Source organism: Lutra lutra, chromosome 16 (genome assembly GCF_902655055.1).
Source record: "Lutra lutra chromosome 16, mLutLut1.2, whole genome shotgun sequence".
Classification (NCBI taxonomy): domain Eukaryota; kingdom Metazoa; phylum Chordata; class Mammalia; order Carnivora; family Mustelidae; genus Lutra; species Lutra lutra.
In genome coordinates, this window is record NC_062293.1 from 38038445 (window position 1) to 38058509 (window position 20065).

General features: G+C 50.0%; 1 protein-coding gene across 3 annotated transcripts in view; it reads right to left on the reverse strand.

Moving 5' to 3' along the window:
- UNC45B (unc-45 myosin chaperone B) overlaps positions 1–19698 on the reverse strand; it is a 30396-nt gene extending 10698 nt beyond the window's left edge. Inside the window, exons 1-13 of one of the 3 annotated variants that reach the window (XM_047708550.1) lie at positions 19571–19698; positions 18784–18951; positions 18210–18246; positions 16872–17047; positions 15698–15787; positions 12690–12857; positions 11944–12112; positions 8290–8460; positions 5726–5897; positions 2831–3131; positions 1742–1836; positions 1431–1572; positions 574–714 (exon numbers count right to left, since the gene is read on the reverse strand). In XM_047708550.1, the coding sequence (XP_047564506.1) occupies positions 574–714; positions 1431–1572; positions 1742–1836; positions 2831–3131; positions 5726–5897; positions 8290–8460; positions 11944–12112; positions 12690–12857; positions 15698–15787; positions 16872–17047; positions 18210–18246; positions 18784–18951 (1830 nt within the window). In that variant the 5' untranslated portion in view covers positions 19571–19698. Of the gene's footprint in view, positions 1–573; positions 715–1430; positions 1573–1741; positions 1837–2830; positions 3132–5725; positions 5898–8289; positions 8461–11943; positions 12113–12689; positions 12858–15697; positions 15788–16871; positions 17048–18209; positions 18247–18783; positions 18952–19323; positions 19437–19570 lie in introns of those variants that run through there. The other 2 variants (XM_047708549.1, XM_047708552.1) reach the window with 2 other exon arrangements.
- Between the last annotated feature and the right edge of the window lie 367 nt (positions 19699–20065).

Here is a 20065-nt window from a genome sequence, read left to right on the forward strand (position 1 = left end):
TTGTTTGTTTTGCGATGTGGTTTATAGTACTCTGACCATTAGAAAAAAAATCTTCATCTTTTACTGGCTGGAAATACGATGCATATACATTCGTGTTTCAACCACATACAAAACACACCCCTGAGGGCAGGGAATCCCTGGGGAGGGCTCCGAGGAGATTTGTGACATCTGGGCTACTGCTGACTGGCTGGCATCTCTCCCCGCTCATTATTCCTACTTAGCACCCACATCCCCAAATCCAGGAAACGAAATTTCTATAAGTGTTGGACACACGAAATACAGTCTGATGTCCATGAAACCAACCACATAAATTACAAAATGTCCATCATGGCTCCACTTGATTTTCAGATGATAAATAGTCTCACCCCCCCACCCCGCAAAAAACATTAAACCTAAATGGGCGGGGAATGAGTGCCACTTAGTGGGGGAAATTTAGCCACGATCCTCTTCAGGCTCTCTGTGTCCTATACCGAGTCCTCACAAACACACACAGCACCCAGACGTCCCTGTCTTTCCGTGCACCTCTCTGGCAGCCTGGTTGCACAGACCCCTCCAGCATCATCCCTAACCCACCTTAGGGTGCTCCTCGGGGACGTGCTGCTTGGAGAACTTGGCAAGCTGCACCAGCTCGGGGATGACCTCCTTGACATCGTAGCTGTTGGTGCAGTTCACCAGGGTGGTTGCCACAGAGTACAGGACAGTCTTGTCAGAGGTCTAGAGTCACGGGGTGGGGGGACAAGGAGGAGTAAGGCGGAAAGGAAACTTGAGAACAAGTCTCTGCTTCCAAGACAGCTCCCTGCCCTGGCCGGTGCTACCCAGCTTGGAGAAGAGCGAGTGGCAGAAGAGGGAGGAGGGAGGGCTCTACCTGGGCAGGGTGGGCAGAACCTGCTCCAGCACCCCTGAGAGCATGGGTGGGGGCCCCCTGAGTGCACAGCTTACTCTGTGCCTCTTTCAAAAGCCCAGTCTGTCAGTCACACTTTGCCATGGGGGCCAGGTAGGAGCCGGACACCTCTGGTCTGACCCTGGTGGAAATTCCCTCCCTCCCCTCCTCCCTTTGGGGGTGGAAAAGAGCCAGGGCATTAGTCCAGCAGAGGAGGGGAGTCTGGGAAGCCCTGGGAAGGAAGGAGTAGCCCAGAAGGGCTAGGCACTGCCTCTCAGTCCAAGACCTCACTTCCTGAGGGTCCCAAGAAAAAATACCATCCTCTTGTTCATCTTCCCGCTGCCTGGAAGCCATGAGGAGTCATGAGCCAATTTTATGGTCAGGTAAAACGAGGGCCAGACGGGGGAAATAACCAAACTGGTTGACATGAGCAGTAGGGCCAGAACTGGGATGAAGACACAGGAATCTCATTTCCCAGGTTCAGCGGAGGGCCCGGTAAGCCTGAACCCGGGAGACCTTTCCTGAGGCCGGAGGTGCGGACCATGCTTGCCTTGGCCAGCTCAAACATGGCCTGCAGGGCGGGGATGTCCTGGACAAAGTCGTCTTTGACGTCGGCATCCAGCGTGAGGTAGGCCAGACCCTCCACGGCCCATCGCCGGGTCCGGGTGTCTATGGACGCATTGCACAGCCACCTGGAAATTGGGGGGAAGAGTGCTGGGCATGGTGCCGGGGCTCGGGTCAAGAGAGTGAAGCCATGTCAGGGTAATGGGGAGTTGCGGGGGGGGTCTTTCACGATGTGGCGTCCCCTAGAGCACATCCCCCAGAGTTGGTGGCGGGCCTGGGGAAGTAGTACTCCCTTACTTGCGACACTGTTTGGCCAGCTTCTCCGTGGACCCTTCCGCAAACTGCCTGAGGGCGTAGTCCGTGCCTCCCGCAGAGCCAAGTTTACAGAGTCCCTGGTGTGGGAGTGAGGAGAGGCTTGGAGAATCAGACACACTTAGGGACAAAAAGCCTTACTCAAACCAGTCCCTGGGGCTGGAACACTTTGTCCCTTTATCTTTGCCTGGATAAACCTCTGTGCCTACTAAAAAACTCAGGTGTCACCTCTTCCAAGACGCTTTCCCTGAGCTCAGCTTCTAGGATAAGGCAGATGCTCACGAAGCTAGACCAATTTGGACCCTCTGATGTTTAGTGCCTGCTGTTTCGAAGAAAAAGCACAAGACAATACTCATCTTATCTGAAACTACAGCGGTGAAAGTTATTCTTGCACAAAAACTGGCACAGAAACCAGACTTGTGGGTAATGAATTCAGATATGCAGAACCTTACCCAGGAGAAATTTCTCTATTAGGAAAAACATGCCTTCCATAAGAGAAAACTCATGATGGCAGAAGCTATAATTAGTTCTTTAAAAAAATGATATATCCTCCTCTCTCTCTCTCTCTCTGCCCGCCTCTCTGCCTACTTGTAATCTCTATCTGTCAAATAAATAAATAAGTAAATAAAATTTTTAAAAAATGATATACCCAGAAAAACACATCAGTGGCTCAAATTGTTACTGTAATGGTTTACAAGCAAAATAAAAGACCCATGAAAAGACTTTCTGTAAAAATGAAATCAGAAACATTGAAACAGGTGACCTGTGCCATCCAGAAACTGAGTAAGGACACAAACTGACTTTTTAGAGTCTGCTCTGAAAATACTTGTTGGATAGAAGCTCCTCAGGCTTAGCATGGTTCAAAAACATGGAGGCAGAGGTTCCCAGGTTACACAGCAGGCCCCACTGTTCTGAATCTACATTCTCAGAGCTTCCTGTTCATCCCCAGCTTTGCGGGGGCCCATGGGTGGGTCCAAGGGCCCCCTACAGTGTGGGCTTCTCGAGGGTAGGGGCTACGCCTCATTCATCCTGGTGTCCCTGGTGCCCGGCACCGTGTCTGGTACTGACACTCACCACCAGTGTGCGGATCTTGATCTTCTCGTTTTTGGTGGTCTTGTAGATCTCTTTGAGCAGTGACACGCCGTTGGTGATGATGAAGGTGGCACGACTGAGCTTGGTGGATGCGTGGATGAGGGCCTCCACGGCCACCAGCTGGTCTACGTCGCGCTCCGAGCCACACAGTGCTACCATCATCTCCATCACACCCTTCAGACCCAGCAGCTGATTGCCTAGGTCAAAGGGGCCTTGCAGGATCCCTGACACCGTCTGAATGGCAATCACATTCTTGTCCATGTCCTGAGGGTCAAACTTGCCCCTAAAACAGAGGGCAAGGTGGTCAAGGGAACTGGCTGAGTTTGGTGGGAAGAGTGTGGGATTTGGGGCAGACAGACCTGAATTCACATCCCAGATCGAACCATTCATGCGCTGTGTGACCTTAAGCAATTCAATGAACCTCTCTGAGCCTCAGCTTCTTGATCTAGAAACCGATGGTAAAGTACTACTACTGATCAGAGTTATGGTGAGGGTAAGTCATAGAACAGACATACCATGGGTTGTGTACCTAAAAACACACTCAGAAGGATGGGGATTGACATGCATGAACTTTTTTAGGGAGAGCTCTTGGGATCAGCTCATGCTGGAAAAGGAAAGGAATCATGACTTGTCAGAGGGATGCAATGGGCTACAACTCAGCCAGCATGAAGCCTCAGTCTGTGATGAGGCTTACATCGGGGAACACATTCCAGAGCTGTTTCCAGCTGTGAGGAAGGATGAATCATTGGATGCTGGCTGCCCTGGGGAGGATGAAGCGGCTGTCTCCAGCTAAGAGAGGTTCCAAAGAGAGGTTACAAGCGAGAGCTGTCCATGAACGGGCTTCCCAGCAGCTGGGATGTCTAATGGGACAGTACAGTAACACTTACAACACCGAAGGGCATACTGTGGTGCCCAGCACCCAGCATCATTCTCAGTGCGACCAAGTCATGCGGTAGCCTGAACTGCTTACTCTCCTGTCTGGTCCCAGGCCCTCCCCCTAGGAAGAGAGGGGTCTGCCTTGCTTCTGGAAAAGACCATGATCTACTCTACAGCAAAATGTCCGTGTGGGAATATCAGAGATGACAAGTCTTCTGATCTTTCCATGATCTCCCCAGGTCAGTCTGATGTGAGGGACCAGACGTGCACAGTGTGATGAATGGAAGAAAGTGGACTGGAAAGGAGAAGGCCACACCGAGCCCGAGTGGGAGACTTGGGCTGTGATCCCACATCTGCCTCTGCTGGGCTGGGTGACCTGGGCAAGTCCCCGTGGGGGTGAGGGTCAGCATTGGAAGCTCAGAGAGCCCCTCCAGTTCCAACACCCGCTCCATGCCAGGAAAGCCAGAGCCTTTCATAATCAGTCAGGGGCTGCCCGTTCAGCTCACTGCACCCACCCCAACCCCTGCCCCAGCCACTGATTAAGCAGGGTGGCTTACGTCCTTGGGGATGGTCACCTCAGGTGCCTGTGCTGCAGGAGGTGACCCCACCTGTTCAGGCTCAGTGACTGATTCAGGCAGGGACAAGGCCTGCACAGAGGCAGGCTGGTTGGGAGGGGCCCTCGTCCCCAAACCTCCACCCTCCCGAAGCCTGACTGGGCGATAGTTCCTGGGACTCAAAATTTGGGACCTCATGAGACACTCAGGAAGCTAGTCACAAAAGCCAAAGCTGAGGCAGAGAAAGACCAGAGAAGCCCAGAGGAGCTTTCAGTGAAGCAGTCAGGGCTCAGGGGAAGCTACGGGATTGAGCAGGAGCTGGCAAACTTGGGCTGCTTGGCCAAATTTGGGAGGCTGAGAATGTTTTTTATAGTTTAAAGCATTTTTTATGTGTTTTGTTTTGTTTTTTAATATACAACAGAGGGGTACACATTCCCACCAAATGTAAAATATTTACTCTGGCCCTTTAGAAGAAAAGTTTGCCAACTCCTGGAAGGGAGAAAGGAAAAGCAGAGCGTCTCCATCCTCCCAAGACTCTCCTGGGATACTTTTTAAATACGTAACTTCCTGAGCCACAGCCCAGACTACTAGTAGAGTCAGGTGGGGTCCCAGAAGTCTGAATAATTTATAAGCACAAGGATCATTGGAATAAAGGTTTAAAAGATGGTGCAGCAGTGAGAGGAGAAGGGAGGGGACACATAAAGAAAAAAGAGACTCAGAGAGAGCATCTGAGTCACAGTGATGGCAGAGTGGTGGTGGGGAGACCAGAACGACACTGTTGAGGGTCCCAGGTTTCTGTCTAGGCTCATTGAGGCCACAGAGTGCTTAAGGTCTCAACAGAGCCAGGTCTCCCTCTTGGAGAAGCTGACATTTATTCCTTCAAGTGGGTGCTAATGGTAGGTCTAAAATAAGTCCAAAAATATTTTGACGCTCTTCCATGCAAAAGGTAGAGCCTAACCCTCTCCTCTTAAACGTAGACCACCCTTGATGGCTTGCTTCTCGCAAAAAGAATGTGGTAGAAGTGATCGTGTACAACTTCCGAAGCTAGGTTATAGAAGACACTGCCACTTCTGCCTTGTTCTCTCTGAATTTTTCACTCTGGGGAAGCCAGCTACCATGCGGTGATGACACTCAAACAGCCTGTGGACAGGGTATACCGGGAGGAACTGAGGTCTCCTGTCAACCACCAGCACCAGCATGCCAGCCATATGAGCGCGCCATCTTGGAAGCAGATATCTTCCAGCCCCAGTCAAGCCTTCCGAAGACGGCAGCCCAGGCAGATGTAAGACCGTACGCTCCTGAGAGCCCCAAAGCCAGATCCACCTAGCCTAACCACTCCCAAACAGTGGTTGCATTGTGGAACAATTACTTCAGGCTGCAAAATTTGGGTGTGATTGGCTACACAGCCATTGATAACTAACACAGAACATGATCCCATGAGACTCACGTGATGTACTCCTCACAGATCTTGCGGAAGTGGTCGCGCTCTGGGTCACAGCGCAGGTCATCGTAGAGCTTGCTGATGAGAATAGAGGCCAGCATGCGGGTGTTGTCGGTTAGAGGCAGGCAGGATGGCAGATCTGGAACCTGCCCCACCACCTTCAGGATCTTCCTCAGGCCTGCAGGACAGACGATGGCAGATCTGCTGGGGTCTGTCTGCACAAACACACCATCTTGTTCGGTTGTCTTAACACCAGCTTCTCTCCAGCCTGCCTTTAGGCAACACATGCCTTATCCGGAGGGAAGGGCACTGGCACAGGGCCGGGAGACCCTTGTTCTCCCCCTGACTCTGCCCCTAGGTGAGCAATTCACCTCCCGCTGTGGGTGGGCCTCTATTTTCACATTTACAAAATTAGGACGAGCTGATCTCCAAGGACCGTACCAGTGCTAACAACCTGCGGGTTGATGTATAACCTTCCTCAAATACTATCTGATATTCTCTTTTCCCCATGCCTCATCTGTAAAGTGGGAACATAGTACCTACCTACCGCAGAGCGTTTGAGGACCCCATGGGATCATGTACGGCTGGGGCCAGTCCAGACATGCCATCATCACTCAGTGAGCATTTATTATTTAGTTAGTAAATGCTACATGAGCTATTTGTAATTACTTTCCCTTCTCCTCTCTTCTGTTGAAGAATCTTCACTGATTTCCTATTACCCATTAGGCTAATCCAATCATTACCTATCCCTTGGATAAATGAAAGAATACGTGAATAAATAAATTAGCATCTTTTAGGCAGTAAATACTAATCTGAAGGATGCAGTCTTCTCCTCAGAAAGCTCACAATGCAATAAGGAACAGTCACATAAAGACTACAATAAGCTGTGAAAAGGACAGAAGGTGTGAGAAGGACAGAGTGGTGACACCTCAGATGGGGTAATTTGTTTCAACAAAGAATTGTAGTAAGTTATTCTGAGCGCTTGCTATGTGCCAAGAGCTGCATAACAAAACCCTCCTGGTTAAAAATCATTATTCCCGTTTTTCAGAGCGGAAAAAAACAAGACATGGAGGAGTCAAGTAAGTTGCCCCGCTGGCAAGTGACACAGCAAGGACCCTGTCCCAACCACACCTGACTTCAAAGCCCATGATATTAACTGTTATGTTATGCTGCCTCTGGGACCCCTGAAAGCTTGACTTCAGAGCCAGGTTTTAGGAGTGGCAAGGAGTTGGTCCGACCTCAGCTAGTGCAGGTTAGCAGGAGGAGAACTCAAGGCAGATGCAGGAGCCATGAAACTCTGGACGCTGGGAGGGAATTAAAAGCTCTCCCCAGTACATTTTCGGTCCTGCATACTTTACCACGCACACAGAAGCACGGGCAGGGATGGGGAGTCACGGGAGGGGGTTGGTGAACCAACCCAACCTCCCCAGTCTGGCTTTCAGAGATAGCCACTGAATACACCCCCCACCTCCCACCCTGTCCCCAACCTCAGCCCCCACGCTGCCTTCCAGTCCCACCCTTGCCTTGAACATCCCATTCCTCTTCTGCTGGAACCCTCTGGACCTCGTCCCCATCCATCACTGCCCCTCCCTGAACCCAAAAGCTCCCTTGAGGCGGGATGTTTCAATGGCTCCCCAGTGCGAGTCTCCCAGACCAGCCTGTGCAAGGAGCTCCTCAACAAGGCAGCTTCTCACGAGTGTAACAGGATTTGCGAGTCCACATTATTTTTACCCAAGAGCACTTTACTTCAGTGCCTTGAATAACAAATATTGCTCCCCACCTGCCCTTCCCATTAACTGTGTGGTTGGACCTCGGTCCTAGTGCAGAGAGAAAGAGGTCTGTGGTTCCCCCTTTGAAGTATATGCAGAGTGAACCAGAACTGGGGAGGAGAGGGGGGGAAGGAAGGAGAGGTGCTGAGGGAGGAGGTTTATAAGCCCTGGAAAAATCTGTTACAGCACACTTTGCTGAGACCTGTGAAAACCAAAACAGTATCAAAAGAAGATACATTTCAAACGGGTGAGAGCTAACCTGAGCCTTTTCAAATGAAGGATGGTCTGTGGCTCTTAACCCTGTGGGAGTTCACCACAGTAGATTATAAAGCCATGGGAATGACTCCCCAACAATTTAATCTGATTTGGGAGTAAGGGTAACACCTGGAGCTGGGCAATTTAGGGACGCTCTGCCAGAATGTCATTACTGTGCTTTCTATATAATTCACTTGATGCCCTTTCTCCCTTCTAGAAGGCCCGCAGAGTATGTTGCCAACCACAAGATTTCAGGAACATTACTCCATGGTCGGGGGAGTCCTGTTTGTCTCTGGCATCACCCCCCTTGGTGAGGTAACTCTGCCCAGGTGTTTTCCAGTGCGTTTGGACATTTTCTGGGTTTGTTCAGGTCCTGAATTCAGAGCTGTGCCTTGATCTGTATTTTCACCAGCCCCTGGGGGTTCCTAACAGCTAACGCCTTGTCCCCGGCAAGGGCCACACCTCTTCTGCTTTCTGCTCAGAGCCAAAGACCCTGGTGCCCACTCCAAAGGTTGCCTTGAGCTCCAGACCCTCCCATCTCCTCACCATTATCCACCACGTAGATGGTACGTGAGTTGTCGTGAATGGCGAGGTCCTTCCTGGGGACATTCTTATTGAGCAGGTTCAGGGCCTGATCCCTGCCCTGGCCAGACACCTTCTTACTGACCAGCATGTCGAGCAGGTGGCTGGTGATCTGCTTCAGGTCCTTCTTGGTGTCTGAGGAAAGAGAGGACAGGGGTAAAGAGAGAGGAGGGAGCCTCAGACCTATAGGACCCGCAATGGCAGAGTCTTCTAGAAGGACTCTGGAAACAAGAAATCCACTGCTTCCTGGATGTTGGAATTTCCCAGGAGGGTATAGTATTGCCCCCAAAAAGGGAGAGAAATCCCTAGACAACACCCCCAAGTGGGCCTCCAGTCACTCAGCCCTGTGTACTGACTTCTACTACAGCTCACGCCATCCCTGAACAGCTCTGGTTCTTAGAAATTTCCCTATTCTTAGACATGACTGACAGGGAGCCAGGGAGGCTTCATGTAGCTTTTAATAAACTGATTGAACAAAATGTTTCCAGAAAAGAAATGTATACTCCTTACAGACATCTTACTCCCTGCAGATTCAGACCTGCTGGGAGCCTGAATTCAAGCCTCAGATGGGATGCCTGCCCCCTGGGGGATTAAAGGTAAATGCTTTTTCCTGCTTTTGCCCTGTCTGACTTCTCTACATCTTAGGGAATTTTGTTCTCATTCTAAGGTTGGATCCAAAGGCAGACAGGGAGGCAGGCATGAAGGGAGGGAGGGAGGAAGGCAGGCAGGCAGACAGGGAAGGAGGCTGGGAGGCAGGGAAGGAGGGAGGGAGGCAGGCGGAGAGGAAAGGCAAGGAGGAAAGCAGAGAGGCAGGAAAGCAAGCCCACAGGCAACAAGGAAGGGAGGGAAGTAAGCAGGGAGGGAGGGAGGTACTGGGGAAAAGGAAGGATCTCCCAAAAATGTCATATTAATGACAGATGAAGGTTGAAGCTATTTAATTGGACAAGGAAAGTCATCAGTGAACATGATAGTTTGTTCCCAGATAAGGGCAAGAGAACAGACTTGTTCTGTGACTCTTCAGAGGGCAGAACTGGAGTCAGAGGGGGATGGAAGCTACAAGGAGATAGATTTGAAATCAGCATCTTGAAGAATTCTTTAGCAAAGATGTCCAACATCTCTCTACTTCCCAAGAATACAGTGGCCTCCCATGACCCACCCCTTTCAGCATCCAGGTTCTCGGGCCCTTGCCCTCTGGCCCCGGGTTGGTCATGGGACTTACAGCACCCCCAGGAGCTTAAAAGCACTTGTACACTGGGGCTTGTGCATTGAGAACGCAGCCACCATGCTCTACAGACACCCAAGCTGCCCACTAGAGAGGCCACAGATAGAAAAACCAGGGTGTCCTGGACAGCATCTCCGGTTCACCGCCCGTTATACAAGTGAGGCCATCTCGGACCCTCCAGTGGTTCTAGCACAGAAAAGGAATGACTTGCTGACCATTACAACAATAAGTCAGAACCACATCAAGAACCTAGGTGGCTCGGTCCGTTAAGCGTCTGCCTTTGGCTCAGTCAGATCCCTGCCCCACGTAGGGCTCCTTGCTCGGCGGGGAGCCTGCTTCTCCTTCTCCCTCTGTCTGTTGCTCCCACTGCTTGTGCTCTCTCACTATCTCTCTCTCTCTCTGAATAAATAAATAAAATCTAAAAAAGAAAGAAAGAAAGAAAGAGAGAGAGAGAAAGAGAGGAAGAATCTAGGACTCCTAGGCATCTGGGTGGCTCAGTTGGTTGAGCGTCTCCCTTCGGTTCGGGTCATGATCCCGGGGTCCTGGGATCAAGCCCCACATCGGGCTCTCTACCCAAGCTTTTCCTCTCCCTCTATCTGCTGCTCCCACTGTTCCTACTATCTCTCTGTCACATAAATAAATAAAATCTTAAAAAAAAAAAAAGACTGGAAAGACACACATGGCAGTGGTAATTATTATCTGGAGTGGGGTTACAGAAGGTTTGGGTTTTTTGTTTTTTTTTTTTTTGTCTTTACATATTTCTGAATTTTTCCAAATTTTTCCAATACGTCTCTGTTACTTTTTTCTAGCTATGGTAAAATATCATGAATAAAATTTATTGTTTTAACCATTTTTTAAAAGAGTTTATTTATTTATTTGAGAGAGAGAGAGAGAAAAAAAAAATGAGAGAGAGAGAGAGATGAGAAGGGGGAGGGCCAGAGGGAGAAGCAGATTCCCTGCCAAGGGAGCCTGATGCGGGACTTGATCCTGGGACTCCATCATTACCTGAGCCAAAGGCAGTCGCTTAACCAACTGAGCCACCCAGGTGCCCCTCGTTTTTACCATTTTAACCATTTTTTAAAAAGATTTTATTTGGGGCGCCTGGGTGGCTCAGTCGCTAAATGTCTGTCTTCAGCTCAGGTCATGATTCCGGGGTCCTGGGATTGAGCCCGCATTCCTGCTCAGCGAGGAGTCTACTTCTCCCTCACCCACCCACCCTGCTTGTGTTCCCTCTCTTGCTGTGTCTCTCTCTGTCAAATAAATAAATAAAAATAAAATCTCAAAAAAACAAAAGATTCGATTTATTTATTTGGCACAGAGAGAGGGAGCACAAGGAGGTGGGGGAGTGAGGGGCAGGGTAGAGGAAGAAGCAGACTCCCTGCTGAGCAGGGAACCCAACTGAGTCACCCAGGCACCCCTCATTTTAACCATTTGTAAGCATCCAGCTCATTGGCATTAAGAACATTGACATTGGGGCATCTGGGTGGCTCAGTGGGTTGGGGTCTCTGCCTTCGGCTAGGGTCGTGGTCTTGGGGTCCTGGGATCGAGTTCCACGTCGGGCTCTCTGCTCAGCAGGGAGCCTGCTTCCCCCACCCTCTCTGCCTGCCTCTCCGCCTACTTGTGATCTGTCTGTCGAATGAATGAAATCTTTGAAAAGGAACATTGACATTGTTTGCTGCCGTCATCACCATCCATCTCCAGAACTTTGTTATCCTGTGAAAACCAAAACTAAACAACTCATTTCCTCTGCTCCTAGCGCCAGCAACCACCATCCTACTTTCTGCCTCCATGATTTGGACTATTCTAGATACCTCATATAAGTCAACTGAAGCAGCCCTGATCTTTTCGCCCCTGGCTTACTGTACTCCTCATAATGTCCTCAAGATTCATCCATGTTGTAGCCTGTGTCAGAATGTCCTTCCTTTTGAAGGCGGGATACTATTCCATTGTGTGTATAGGCCCCATTTTATCTCTCCATTCACCCCTGCGTGGACCCTTGAGTTGCCTCTACTTTTTAATTTTTTTTAAAGGTTTTATTTATTTATTTGACAGAAAGAGAAAGAGAGCACAAGTAGGGGGAGTGGCCGGCAGAGGGAGAGATAGAAGCAGGCTCTCCTCAGACCAGGGAGCCCAATGTGGGTCTCCATCCCAAGACCCTGAGGTCATGCCCTGAGCCAAAGTCAACGGCTTAACTGACTGAGCCACCCAGGCGCACCACCTCCACTGTTATGTTATTGAAAACGATGTTGCTATGCCTCTATTAGTTTTATAATTAGAAAATAAATATAAAAATAAAAGCAGACCACCTCCACATACAGGGACTGAGCTGTCGGGGAGGGGCGACTGACTGTCCCTGGCCCCCACCCCCTCGACAAACACAGAAGACCATCTCCTACCTAGAACCAGGGCTTCCTCCTTCCCCCGATGTTCTCGTTTGTCCTCCCCCGACAGAGAGTCAATGATGGCCTGGAGCAAGTTGCAGACGGCCAGAGACATCTCCTCGTTCTCCACGGCCATGAGGCCACAGATTCTGTCTATCCGGACCGCATGGAGAATCACGGTGGCCTAAACCCCCAGCAGAACCCACCGTCAGCTGCCTGTCCTTCTTCCAGCTGCCGTGCTGGTAAGGAAGTAGGGGATGACCAGCCTCACCCCGCCCCTGCAGGAGGGATACGCCCCGGGCAACCAGTGCCTCCTGGACTCCACAGTCTGGGAAAGCCCTCAGAAACAAGACACGCCTCTTTCCAGAGTCTGAAAGCTTGGCTGTCCAACGCAGGAGCCACCTGCCACCCGGGGGCCATTGAGCATGTGCGATGTGGTGAGTCCGCATTGAAATGTCCTCTAAGTGCAAGATATGAACTGGGTTTGGAAGATTTAGTAAGATAAAATGCCAACCGTACAGCCTTTGCATTCAGCTCTGCCTCATAAACCACTTTCAATAACCTTACCTTTGCATAAAGGCATTTCCAGCTTAAAGGGAAATGCAGTTGACCAATCTCTGCATACAATTATACAGTCCATACAATGACCATACAGTCAAGGATGGGGGAAGGGGACACAACTTAGACTTTGCACCAGGGTCTATTTCTGCCAGCCGCTCCCCACCCCCATGTCACCCTCAGCCCTCAGCCCAGGCCCTCACCCTCGCTCGGTGGCCACTGCACATGCCCGAGAGGGTCCTCACGGCAGCCAGCACCAGCTCAGGCCTCTTGGTGTCCACAAGCTGCAGCAGCAGGCCCACTCCGTTGTTCTGGAAGATCATCTCAGCCCCTGCTTCTTCACGCCCTAGGACGATGAGGTTGTTGGCAGCCTGAGGCGGGAGGACACAATGGGGGCCATGGAGGAGGTGTGGCAGTGAGAGCCCATGCAGGGGTTGGTGGAAGGAGTGGATTTCCTTTCCTTTCCTTTTCTTTTTTTTAAGGTTTTAGGTATTTATTTGAGAGAAAGCCAGTGCGAGTGAGAGACAGAGAGCTAGAGCGGAGGAGCAGAGGGAGAAGTAGACTCCCTGCTGGGCAGGGAGCCCAATGCGGGGCTGGATCCCAGGACCCCAAGTTCATGACCCCAGTTGAAGGCAGATGCTCAACCAGCTGAGCCACTCAGACACCAGGACTGGACTTTCAAAACGTGGATTCTTTCCCTGTAATCAAACTCCCGGTGATGTAGCCCAAGAATGATTCAAAAGAAGAAACAAAACACCTTGCATAAAGACAAACTCAACAAAATATAGCCACCAAAGTCATAAATAAAAAGATGACCCAGCAGCTTGGGGAAAAACAAACACTGATAAACAGAAACCAAATAGTAGGTTCACTCTGATTGCACTTACATTAAAACAAAACTGTGTATATATGCTGATGGATAAGGACTAAAAAAAGGTATTGAGGTGTTAAACGAATTAAACAAGGAGGCCCTAGACTGAGTGGCTTTAATGCCCTAGAAACTAATATAAGCAAACCCAAACCTAAGCCTATAATGTCTCACGGTTAAGAAATTGAAACTTAAGGGTGCCTGGGTGGCTCAAGCAGTTTAAGCGTCTGCCTTCAGCTTAGATCATGATCCTGCTGTCCTGGGATCGAGCCCTGCATCGGGCTCCCTGCTCATCCAGCAGACTGCTACACTCTCCCTCCCCCGTCTCTCTCTCTCTCTCTCTCAAATAAGTAAATAAAATCTTTTTTTTTAATTTAAAAATAAAAAAAAAGAAATTGAAACTCAAGAACAACCAGTCACAGCCAGCTAGGCTTTCCCAAGTAATGTAACTGCTTAAGCTATAGTAAATCAAATAATTTGGTTGCTTTGGTCCCACCTCTTTTCTATAAGTCTTTCCCCCAGCTCCTGCGGGTGGAGAGCTCCTAAACACTTCCTGTTTCGGGGCTACCCCATTCGAATCGATTTTGCTTAAATAAACTCAAAATTATTAATATGCTCCATTTAATCTTTTAACAGAAGTGAAGTGTTTTTACATGGAGAATTATTTTCCTTTAAAATTCTCCCTTGAATATGGTTTTGGCATTTGGAGTTTATGTACCTGTTCGGGGCAATCTGAAGTTACAAGGATTCTCAGGAAGGTGGTGGACAGAGAGAGCAGGAGAAGGGTCTTGAAAGTTCTGGGTATGAGTTCTCTGTGCTAGCTGCATGAACTTGGGCAAGTCATGGCACCTCTCTGGATCCCAGATTCCAAAATTAGTCAGTTGAGCTAGAAAGTTCCTCAATGTCTTCCCACCTTAAAGCCGTGAGGATACATATACCTTGGCCCCAGATCAGGAGAGGCAGCCTCAGCAGAACCTGAGAAGCTGGGGTTGCAGGAAGAACTCATGAGGCAGGAGTAGGAGAAGGCGAGCAAGCAGAGGAGGAGTGGGATGCTGGGGACGAGGCGGGTGAGAGAAGCCCAGGCAAGCCCCACCAGAGTGATCACCATTCTATCAGACAAGGGCTTTCTACTTGTCCAGGCACATTTATCAATAACAACTCACTAAGTCCTCACAACAGTTTGTTTTAAAGGTATCTGCATATTATATGGACTTACTGACCATAAAACTGACACAAATTCCCCAGGCACTGTCTGTCAAATTCTTACAAATATAAACATTCGGGAGTGCCTGGGTGGCTCAGTTGTTAAGCGTCTTCCGCTCACTTCATGATCCCAGGGTCCTGGGATCGAGCCCAGCATTGGGCTCTCTGTTCAGTGGGTAGTCTGCTTCTCCCTCTGCTGTTCCCTCTGCTTGTGTTCCCTCTCTCGTTATCTCCCTCTCTGTCAAATAAGTAAATTAAAAACCTTAATAAAGGGGTGCCTGGGTGGCTTAATCGTTAAGCATCTGTCTTCACCTCAGGTCATGATCTCAGGGTCCTGGGTTCAAGCCCCACATCAGGCTTCCTGCTCAACGGGAAATCTGCTTCTCCCTCTCCCAGTCCCTCTGCTTGTGTTCCCTCTCTATCTGTCTCTCTCTCTGTCAATTAAATAAATAAAATCTTAAAAAAAAAAAAAACGGAGGCTAACATTTTAAAAAATCTTAATAAATAAATAAATATAAAGCATTCAGAGATGTTCAACTTTTTTCCTCTGAAGAAAGACCAGACGGGAATGTTTAAAAAAAAAAAAAAAAAAAAAAAGGCAACAAGTTTGGCTAAGAGGATGACATCATGAGCAAATATTTTCATATTTCAGGATAAATTTTTGTAATAATTTGTAATGGAATAGAACATTTTAATGTGTCATTTGTAACATTCTCAGGGTGGAAACCATGCTATGACAAGTGAGGCACTTGCCTTGGGTGCAAAATTTACAGGGACATCAAAAACAACAATCAAGATAAATAATATCTAATGCAATATTTTAGAATATCAAAATCAATACAACGCAAAAAAGAAAAAATCCACGATGAAATAGTCAAAAATTTATATAAAGACTCCAACCCTGCTACACGACTCTCTCCTCATGGGTCTCACTCTATTCCAGGCCCTTAGTCAGGATGAGGGAATTTTCCCAAGTGCTTAACCTTTGCCCTATTTTTGTTCATTTTTTCCAAGGGAACACTTTCCGCCCCCCTCCTGCAAGCCGTCAGGAGTCACTGTCCAGAGATAGGGGCGGGGCCTGCAGTTATGGGAGCGTCCCGCGTGCGCCCTCTGCTGGCCGGCAGGTTGCCCAGCACTCACCTTCTCCAGCTTGTCACCTTCACTGTTTTCATCCAGGAGGATCTCGAACATCTTCTGTACCCTGGAGTCCGTGGAGAACTGCACATGGAGCTGAGAAGAGAGGACGGAGTGGGGAAGGAGGCAGCCAGGGGTCCACATTCCAGGCGGCTCAGTAAATATTAGGGTATCTCCTCTGGGCCCCTACACTGTCACTCGTTCATTGAACAAACATATACTGAGCAACTATTACATGCCAGACACTTTTGCAGATGCTGGGGGTAGAATGGCGAACAAAACCAAGTCCTTGCGCCATAAGGCTGATAGTCTAGCCAGGTTCACTATCCCATTCGGTCATCTCAAGTCTCGGAAAGCTACAGATTATCACCCAGTTTTGCAGTCTAGTTAATAATTAGCTAGTATATACTTACACGTAGGCTAAGACAGAATTAGGTGTCCAGGATCAGAAACCTGAAGCGGTTTTGAAACATCTCCTCACACAAATTAAAACTGTCATGCTTGGATGTCTCATCCCTCGCACCCCCAGCCCCAATTCCTGTGCTCTGAATCTACCAGAAAGTGACCTAACTGATCATCACACCCCATTTGCCAGAACCTTCTGTACCTCCTACTAGTTGGTCTGCTGGTCCACAGTCCTGCCTATTTCCATCCTGGGCTCATTTCCAACGAGGGGCTCTCTCATTTGCCATCCCGTCTCGGGGCAACTCCCCGAGTCTGCACTCTGGACAGTGTGCTGGGATCCATTTTCCTAGGAAAGATTTCCTGTTCCTACCCTAACCCTAGAGTTATAGATAAAGATAGATGAAGAGTCCTCACTCTTTATCATTCAGCAATACCTTCTCCTCAATACTGTCTTGGTCCTCCTAGAAAGGGAGGAAGATCATGTTGCATACATACTAAGTTACAATTTTTTTTTAAAACCTCCACCTGAAATTTAAGAAACCCATGGTCTGGTCCTGGCTGGCTTGCACCCTCGAACAAGCGTCTCTGATCATTCGAAGATGGTTGGATGCGTGCATCTGCTTGGCTGTTCTATGGTGCCTGCCTGTGCCATGTGTTTACTCCATCCAAGAGTGGGGAGGTAGGGTTTGACCTTCCCTGATGTCCTGCTTCCCTAACTAGTCCCTACTAGCAGTGGGGGAAGCAGGCCAAGGCTTGTGGGAAGGGTCCAACTCACCTTCTCTTGGATGCTGGTGTTGAGCCTCCTCAGCGTCTCCTGGAAGTTTTGGTTCCGTGGCTCAAGGGTGGCACAGCGCTGCACGTCCTTGAAGGCCTGGTCCAGCTTCCCCAGGTGCTCCAGGGCCTGGCATCGCCGGTAGAGAGCCTTGATGTCCGAGGAGTTGATGTCAATAGCTAACGAGGGAGACAAGGTCTCAGGGCCCTGGGCTGCAGACCACCTTCCTCCCTTCCCTGTCGCTGTCCCCAGTTCCAGGGCTTCTGTGTCTTCAGTGGACATTATCCACCCATGGGGACTATCTGGCCCAAGGCTCCCCTTTTTCAGGGAGGCAGTAAGAATCATATTATCAAGGTCGGAAGGGAGCTTAAGGGTCATCTCATCTAGCGCCTGATGATTCAGTCTCTGCTACATCGTGATCCCAGCCAAGTGCTCACCCAACGGGTACTTGCATACTTCCAGCAGTGGGGAGCTCCCTCCTTCTCAAGGCAGCCAAGTGGCTCTATCAAGAAAGCCCTTCCCTCTTTCTACCTGAAATATATCTCCCTATAAGTTTGCCCTTTTGTCCTAAGTTCGGCCCTGGAACCCCTGAGAGGAAATCCAATCCTTCCTCCTGTGACACAGTCTTTTAGGTATCTAAAGGCAGCTCTCCATCCCACCTGGGAATTGCCTTCCCTGAGCTAAATACTGCCACTTCCCTCAACTGCTCTTCAGAGGATGTATTTCCAGGCCCTTCTCCAGCTGCTTCCCTCCCTTCTGAATTCACTTCAGACTATCTCTCTTTCTCCTAAAAGAATAGTAACCAAATCAGAACCCAAAACCTGTAGCCAAGAGCAGTCTTCCCATTTTGATGATGCACTTAAGCAGGCACGACTGAAGTTTAAGTCTAAGATGAAGTGAAAGTTAAGTTTAAAGGTTTTTGTTGTTGGTGGTTGTTGATTTTAACGTTCATTTCTCTCTGGTCCCTGTGGAATGGGCTTTGCCTCCCTCCTTCCCTCGGGGAGCCCGATTCCAGAGTGGACTGGGCTCATGCCTTTGTTCTGGGAGCTGCTGGAGGAGCATACCCTAATTTACAGCAGAGGAGGGTGTATCTTTACCATGACATAAGGATTGTTGGAAACATCTTTGTACAAACGAATCTCCCTCGACTTATGATTTAATATATAATGCAAGTTGCAAAAATGCAAAAATTTAGGGGTTGCCTCTCTGGACATGTGAAGCCTTACCTACAATGCCTAGGATGACATTTACATGATCTGTAATTCCTTCCATTGATAAAGAGCCTCTTAGACAGAACAGGGATGCTGGAGGGGGGGCAGAGGTTGGGGGAGGGGCACTCACCTCTTGAGGCATCTGAAACCGCTTGAACATAGCTCTCCTGAGAGTGGGGGAAGAAGAAGGAGCCAAGGTTAAGGTGGGCAAGGTTAAGGCAGCCAGAGAGGGTTTGCTGGGGAGCTGCTGGCTGTCAGGGGGCCCAAAGGGCCGCGCCTTGGCTGGACATGGAGGAGAGGATGAGCTCTGGCATTAGGCAATCTTGGGTTTGAATCGGGCTCTGCTGCGAATTACCTGGGAGATCTTGGCAAGTTATGGCGCCCTCTGAGCCCTGAGTTTGTCATCTGCGATATGGGCACAAAACGGTAGCTAACCAGGCTGTTAGTAAGACGCCTTGAAATAACTTATAAAAGCCCCAGCGTGATGCCAGTGCTCATGAGGCTGACCCCCAGCTGGAGGAATTTCTGTCTCCCGGAGGAGTGGGTCAGGCAGTGGGTTTAGGAAAGCAGTGGGAGGCGCCCTTCTCCATGTTGAGGGGTCCAGGAGCGAGGGCTGGAACAGTGCACGATGCCCATCAGGCTGGGGGACTGCCTCCGCACCCCTGCCTCCGGGCCCTCGGCCTCCCACCCTGCCCGCTCCAGACCGTTTTCAGGCCGCAGGCTGCCCGGTTCCGATAGAGCGTGGCCAGCAGAGCCTTATCCTTGGTCAGCTTCAAGGCCTGGCTGTAGCTCTTTGTGGCAGCCTTGTAGTCCTGGAGCTGGAAATGCCGGTTCCCTTCCTCCTTCAGCTGCACGGCTTCCACCTCTGCCATCTGTCAGGATGGGAGCAGCTCTGTCTGGCCGGCCCCAACCTCCAGACCCAGGGCTGGACTCCTGACCTGAGGTCTGGAGCTCCAGGGTCTCCTCCCACCTGGATGGAAGGTGAGGATTCTGCCTGGAAAGGACCCACCCCCGGCAGCACCCCCAAATCCATTACCCCAGAAGGACTTTATAGCATTTGCTTGGAGAAGAGCATGGTTGAGGGAGTCTTAGAGTCCCTGTGCCTCCCTCTCTGTCCCTCCCAGCAGGACAGGTGAAGCCCCCCCAACCCCGCCAAAGGCTTGAATTCTCACTGCAAGACTTTAAAGTTCCTCTCGGTCCCCCTTCTCCCTCCCTGGTCTGAGGAACCCCCCAGGTGGCCTCACTTTCTTAGAAGACAGTGCTTCTGGTCTGTCCTCCTGTGATGTTGTTCCTCTGAGCTCCCTCGTGAACCCCCGGACAGCAAGACTTAGTCTGTCCCCTCCCCCACCCAAGAGGCTTTATCACCCTTGCCAGTGGCTCCAGACCATATTTGGCCACAGGGGCAGGTGCCCCTGGAGTCTGTCATTGATACTCAGGGCCCTCCCCTGCCCCAGACTGGACAGTCATTACCACGTGGGAGCACTGACTAACCTCTGCGCCAGCGTCCTGTTCAGGGGCTGTCCTGGACTCAGGCACTCATACCACAAAAAGTGAGAGAAAGATCCAGAAAGGAGGGAGACCCCCTCCCTAGGCACAGTTATAAGGCCCCTTGTCCCCTTCCATCCCAGATAAACAACCTCCTCTCCCTGCCCCCAACCACTGCTATTTTGGGAGCCGAGTGACAGCTGAGGGGCTGGCAGACTTAGACAGAGCAGCTGCCCAGGTCCAGGACCAACTGGAGACTTCCAGAAATGCCCTTCTGGAGGGAGGAGGGATGGGTGGGGGAGGAGAGTTCCTTCCCGAGTTCCACTTGCCTGCAAGTCCTCTAGCCCTCCAGCACTCATTGTTGAAAAGGTCCTTCCTTTTCAGAAAGAAAGAAGGGCTTGCAAACTCGGCTTAGTGTAAGTGGGGGCTTTATTTCAGTGTGCACATCTTCTCCTGCCTCCACCCTCTGTATGGAGTGGAAGCATTCAGTCGACCTCTCCC